We start from the raw sequence: 6518 nt of genomic DNA, 5'->3' as shown, positions 1-6518 counted from the left end.
CCGTAGGTCCGTTGAAGGTGGCGACACACCTCAATTTGATTTGTCTCATAGTGATTTAATAAGTGTGTTCGTTCTGAAGAATTAAATATCCTCGAAAACCCAAGATGAGCTAGGGTTATAAATTTTTATTTTTAAATAAAAATATATAAAATATATAATAAAAAAATAGACTCTATACAGCTACCTATTGTCGCATGACAAAATTATATAATTTATATATGTACTTATTTACTAAGGGTGGTTTAAGGGTATTTTTTTGTAGGTGAATAATTGAGGGCTGGTTATTTTAAGACGATTATATCCCAAGATACTTGTTTAAAAAGAAACCTTTATAAAGGCCTTTTTCTCCACTTCAATGAGAATCTTAGAAAGACTTCCTCGAATCATAAAACACTTTTCATAAATCCTCGATGGAGTCCTCAAATAGTAAAATGTTTAGACATGCTGGCAAAATCTATTTCTTACAAAACACAAACATAATATTTCAACTGTAACAATTTATATTTATCAATATAAAAAATGATGGGTAAAGGTTCAAACATATCATTAGAGAAAACTATGATATACATTCGATCCATCTAAAAACAAAGAAGAAACTATAACAAACAGAAACTGACGACACACAAATCTGACATAAACCCAACACCAAAAAACAGGTATGGGTAAAAGATTTTAACTGGTTTAAATACACCACACAACTCTATAACTTTTAAGATCAAGCTCTTTCAATCTATTTAATGTTTACAAGCTCTAGAAGATAATGAAAATTCAAATAAAATTATTACTTACACAATTAAATGTTCTTCCCATACATAAAATTCACACACCATCTTTACCCTCCACTTCTTTACTTATCACTGCAAAACGAAAAAAACAAAAACAAAAAACCCTAAATAACCCTTCATCATCTTCAACATATATAATCTTATAAAACAGTAAAGAGTTTTACATGTGTTTCTTCTTGGACGCTTTAGCCTTTTCCTTTTCTTCCTCCATTTTATGGAACAAGCTTCCATCATAAACACCTCTAACCACATCTTTCTTCAATAATCCCTTCTCATCCTTACCCAGATAATACAAGATCTTCCATTCTGTAAACCCTCCAATCCTGAAAATTTGAATACCATTTTGTTAAAAAAAAAAAAACATGATGCAACATGTAAGATTTGAGTATGAGTTGTTAATCACCATCCTCCATAGTCTTTTGGTTCCCTATTTCCTTTGATAAATTCTTTGAGTTCATCTGCTGTCAACCCATCTGAATTCGTTCGTGCATACTTCTCGAATATCTCCTCAAACTTTGAAGGAACAAACCTTAAAAACACGTGGCATAAGTGTATCCTTAGATTCGATTCACACATACTTAAAACAAAAATATGTGGGTTAAATTTGTTTGAATTATCCAACGGCTAATATAGACTTTAAGGTAATCTGCCATTGAAGGGTGAAAGAAGAAGTCATTTTGTGGTATGAAAACTACGTGAAATGACATATACCTTCCATGAGTGTCGTAGACGCCAGAATCACTGCCATGTTTTGCCATATTGATGTTTTGGATCTCAATCGGGAAGAGTAAATTGGGGAACTTCTTCCCCTGTTTAAACCAAATAAAAAAACCTAGATTTGTGATCCCAATACGGCAATATAATATTGGTTAATTGAAAATTCATTCATAATAAGCTCATAATCATGCAACGAATTGAAAAAGAAAGAAAGAAAGATAAGATAAGATACATACAGGGCGAGTTTTTCCACTGAGACCCATATTAATGAAGAGAGCAGCGACTGAGGATAGCAGAATTCCACTCCCAATTGCTCGAAACCCTAATCACATGAAATTGAAAAAAATAAAAAACACATTTCTCAAATTAACACAGGAATTGCTGATTGATAGTTTATGAATACTTCAGAATCATTACAGAAATCAAAATACATGGAAAGAGATTTCGAAGTAAATCGAATGAACCGACCTTGAAAAGTTTCCCAGGGGTAAATCACACCATCGTTGTTACGATCAAAGAAAGCAACGTGCTTTTGCAACACATTTTCGTCGCTCTCGATTGCTGCATTCATTTTTGGACCACAATTCAACTGCTAAACTCCAATTGAACTAGAAACACAAAAAAATAAAAGAGAAATTAAGATTAACAGCCGTTTATAGTACCTTTAAACGCGGATTCTACAGGCATGGATTGATGCTTTGCTTAATTATTACGCCTAAAGTTAAAGATTACAGAATCTTGTGTGTATGTAAAGATAAAAGTTGTGTGAAGGCAAGATGGAGAATCCAAAGACAGGGTGTGGAGGGTTTTATAATGAGGTTTTGTAAAGGAGGGGTGAAATTGGATTTGTTACTTTTGTTGATATGGAGTTAGCGCAAAAGACACATGTCGGACTGTCGTTGTCACATACGGCCTTTTGATTCCAAGTGGAGCCATGCAATTGGTTTCTTGTTGATTCAGAAGTAGGTCGGTTTCGGTATTCCCATTTAAGATAGGGAGAAACAAAACGAGTAGTTTTTACTTTTACACGACGGATGGCACCGGCAGTTACAGCCGAATGGTCGTAATCATTAAGGGTGCTGTGGCCGGGTGGCCTGATCATCACGGCCGTCCACAGCAACGCCTTTCCAACAATTGGAAAGAAAAATAAGAATTTGGGGGTGTTTGAGATTTTTAATGGATGAGCATTTGGATCGGGAAACTGGCCGGAACCGGAACATGATATAATCGATCGGACCGGGACTTGGGCGATATTCTTGTAGATTTTTGGAACCGGGAATCGGTAAAACCAGCAAAAACCGGAACCGTATTTTGCTATTTCTCGAGTACCGGTTCCAACATTGAAGACACGGCAAGAACCGGAACCGGTAGAACTGAGGGTCCGGTTCGGTTTCTATTTTCCACCAAGTTCAGTTCCCGGGCTGGTTCCGGTTCGAGTTGGGCTAGTTCCAATGTTCATCCCTAGTTCTTTTCCCGGGTCGGTTTCAGTTCGGGCCAAGCCGGTTCCGATGCTCATTCTTACTTCTTTTCTTAAAAAGCCTAGCTGGGTTGATGCACCGAGCTTTATACCAATGTGGGGTGTGAGGTTTGGAGTTCGATTCCCTTAAACAACCTCTTGTGGTGCCATATGTGAGAAATTTTTCCCCGGAAATCCCTATGGGGTTAGATTTGCCTTGTAAAAGAGCTCGAACTCGAGGTGCTTATTGAAATATTAGGAGTAGACTTCCACTTAATTCGTTTGCTGTTTCCAAAAAAAGTTATTTTAAGAGATAAAAGTTAAAAGTTGTTTTTAAAAAATGTTTGAATGATATTTCTTGACTTTCGAATGTCTTTTACCTTTTAAAATGTCAAAAGTCACAAAAAGATACAATTTCATGACTTTTGAAAAAACCATTCTTTTTATTCTTGGCGAAAAGTTATTTTGATTTTTTTAACTCAGAAACATCTTTTGAATTTTTTAGCTTTTTGAAAAGGCTAAAACTCAAAAAGTTATTTTAAAAGCAATCTCAAACACTTTCTTCGCATACAAAAATCCTTTGAGAAAAAGATAATCTATTAAAAACGACTTTCACATGATGTTAAAAAAATCAAGTTCAACCATATTTACACAAAAATCAAAACACACATTTAAATAAGAGTAACGACTTTGAGGTAATCAATGAGACCAGTGACGGAGTTTCAATATTTCATTTAGAGGGGGGGGGGGGTGGGGGCGAAAATATAATTTGTATAAAAATTGGTGAACAGGAGGACCATAGTCAAAATTTTATATTTTTAGACTAAATATGTATAAAATTGAAACATAGGGACTATTTATGCTAAAAAAATCAGGGGAGGGGCAGCCCCTAACCCTTGAAAAGATCCGCCCTGGATGAGGCGCTGTAACAATACAAAAAAATCCCAACTTAACCCTAAACATTAATGCTTGGAATGTAATGCATAATTCTCGAAAATGATTTTGAAGATGAAAATCATACATACTTATAAAGCTAGTATTTTTTCTTGAACATCATGCATTTGAAACCCCCATTCTTTTTTCTTTTCACCACATTCATTTGAAACTCCCATGACTTTTCAATTTCTTTATAATAATAATTATAATTTGGTAATTAGGTTAAATAAATATCAAATCTAAAGTGTATTCATATATAAACTAAATTTCAATATTAAAATAATATCTTTAATTCTACTTATAAAATTATGCTTTTTAACTTTTAATATATTATACTTAATTTATTAGTTTTAATATATTGTTAGATGTAAACCATTATCATTTTAAAAGTATAATTTTTGAACAATTTGTATAAAATACTTAAATTATTAATTAAAATATAACATTATAGGCTCAACTTAAATATAAATTTTATTTAACTTAAACAACCCAAAGATTATTTTATAAACAGTTAAAAGTGATAAATTGTAGTGTCTTTTTAATAATGATTGTAAGTTGGTTAATAAGGTTAAATAAATATCAAACCTAAAGTGTAATCATAAATAGACTAAATTTCAATTTTAAAATAATATATTTATTTCTATTTATAAAGTTATATCTTTAAATTTTAACATATTATACTTGATTTATTAGATTTAAAATGTTTTTACATGTAAACCATTATCAGTTTAAAGCTACAATTTTTGAACAGTTTGGACAAAATACTTAAATTGTTAATTTAAATATAACATTATAGTGTCAACTTAAATATAAATTTCAGTTCCACTAAAAAAAATCAAATAATATTTTGTAAATAGTTAAAAGTGATAAATGCAAAAACTAAATTGTAATATTAGTTTAACCAAAATATTTCCTAAATATATTTATATAATCATTAAAAACTTTCAAATAAGTAGCTTAAAATAACTTATAATAACAATAGTTAAAAATAACTCTATATAAATGATTATATTGTTACCTTTAAAATCAAAAAATAATGTTTGATATTTTAAATAATTATAATAATAGAAATTAAAACATTAAGCAAATAAATTTTAAAAAATTAGTTAAAAATAACAACTATAAATAATATTAAACCATATATAATATTTAATTTATTGATGTGTAACTCGCGAGTAGAAGTCATTCAAACGATTGAGATTATGACGTTATAATAGATTTATATATTATCATATAATTCAAAATAATCAATATATTATATAAAATTATTATATGAATTATTATATCAAATTTAACAACAATGTTAGTGTTACATTTTAAAAAAATATATATTTGTAAAAACTTGAACTATATAGGTGTTTCTGCGCATTACAATGTCAACTCAAATATAAATTTCAGTTCCATTTAAAAAAACTAAAGAATATTTTGTAAATAGTTAAAAATGATAAATTGTAGTGATAAAAGCAAAAACTATATTGTAATTTCAATTTAACTAAAATATTTTTTAATAATATTTTTATAATCATTAAAAGTTTCCAAATAAGTAGCTTAAAATAACTTACAATAACAATAGTTAAAAACAACTCTATATAAATGATTATATTGTTAGCTTTAAAATAAAAAAAAAACAATGTTTGATCTTTTAAATAATTATAATGATAGAAATTAAAACATTAAGCAAATAAGTTTTAAAAAGTTAATTAACAATAAAAACAGCTATAAATAACATCAAATCATATATTATATTTAATTTTATTCATGTGTAACTCGCAAGTAGAAGTCATTCAAACGATTGAGATTATGAAGTTATAATAAATGTATATATTATCATATAATTCAAAATAATCAATATATTATATCAATTTAGTATATACAAATTATTATATCAAATTTAATAACAACTTTATTGTTATATTTAAAAAATCATATATTTGTAAATACTTCAACTATATAAATGTTTCTGCACAACGCGCGGGCATTCGCCTAGTTAAATTATATAGTAAGTAAATTTCTTATTATTTAAATTCGTGTAACCTTTCTTTTCTATGTTTAATTTTCCCCCTTTTTTATTTATATTTTGAGCTATATAATATTTAGTTTAATGAAAATCTAGTGTTTTTATTTGCTTTAGTTAATTAAAAAAAATATAATTTACTTAATTAAAAAATAAAAAATACATAATTTTGTTGGTGTGGTGTGGTGGATATATCAAGTGCAAAAAGTGATGTGATAGCGGTGACGAGTATTTTTTTATGGTCAAATGGTCAGCATATCTCATGGTCTTAGGATATAGACGAATGTTGTTAATCTTATATTTTAGGTTTTTCTTATTTTTAGGGAAGATAAAAAAATGTTATGAAAAAAATAAAATTATAATAGAACTTTTGGTATTTTGCGGCGTAGGAAGAGAAAACTAAATATATTCCTACATTTTGTTTCTTTCCATCTGTCTACTCATATAAACTAATAATATGTGGAATCTATTAATATTTTTTCTTAATCTTTTCTTTTGATTTTGATATTTGTCTTAATCTAATAAGTAGAAAGTGTAACACTTACTTTTCACGTGTGAATTATTAAAATAGAAGAATTGTGTAAGTTACTTTGAGTTTTGGAAAATTATG

The 6518-nt window shown here is 28.8% G+C and overlaps 1 protein-coding gene across 1 annotated transcript; it reads right to left on the bottom strand.

Moving 5' to 3' along the window:
- Positions 1 to 629: 629 nt before the first annotated feature.
- LOC145101142 (putative peroxygenase 4) lies at positions 630 to 2333 on the bottom strand. Its single transcript, XM_079038313.1, has 7 exons — positions 2165 to 2333; positions 1971 to 2063; positions 1739 to 1824; positions 1497 to 1594; positions 1189 to 1314; positions 950 to 1108; positions 630 to 857 (listed from the first exon to the last, which is right to left on the bottom strand). The coding sequence occupies exons 1-7, from the start codon at positions 2187 to 2189 to the stop codon at positions 848 to 850; spliced, it is 597 nt and encodes a 198-aa protein (XP_078894439.1). The 5' UTR covers positions 2190 to 2333; the 3' UTR covers positions 630 to 847.
- Between the last annotated feature and the right edge of the window lie 4185 nt (positions 2334 to 6518).

Source organism: Lactuca serriola, chromosome 4 (genome assembly GCF_051521515.1).
Source record: "Lactuca serriola cultivar US96UC23 chromosome 4, Lser_US96UC23_V15, whole genome shotgun sequence".
NCBI classification, from domain to species: domain Eukaryota; kingdom Viridiplantae; phylum Streptophyta; class Magnoliopsida; order Asterales; family Asteraceae; genus Lactuca; species Lactuca serriola.
Note: the sequence above shows the minus strand (reverse complement) of the source record. Positions and strands in the feature narration are given on the sequence as shown.

What these genes read in the sequence shown, in the direction of transcription:
- LOC145101142 (XM_079038313.1), bottom strand. Translation starts at nt 2,189, where the DNA reads ATGCCTGTAGAATCCGCGTTTAAAG. An exon ending in TGTAGAATCCGCGTTTAAAG is followed by an intron (nt 2,064 to 2,164) that starts GTACTATAAACG and finishes AAATGAATGCAG; the next exon opens with CAATCGAGAGCGACGAAAAT. An exon ending in CCCCTGGGAAACTTTTCAAG is followed by an intron (nt 1,825 to 1,970) that starts GTCGGTTCATTC and finishes TCATGTGATTAG; the next exon opens with GGTTTCGAGCAATTGGGAGT.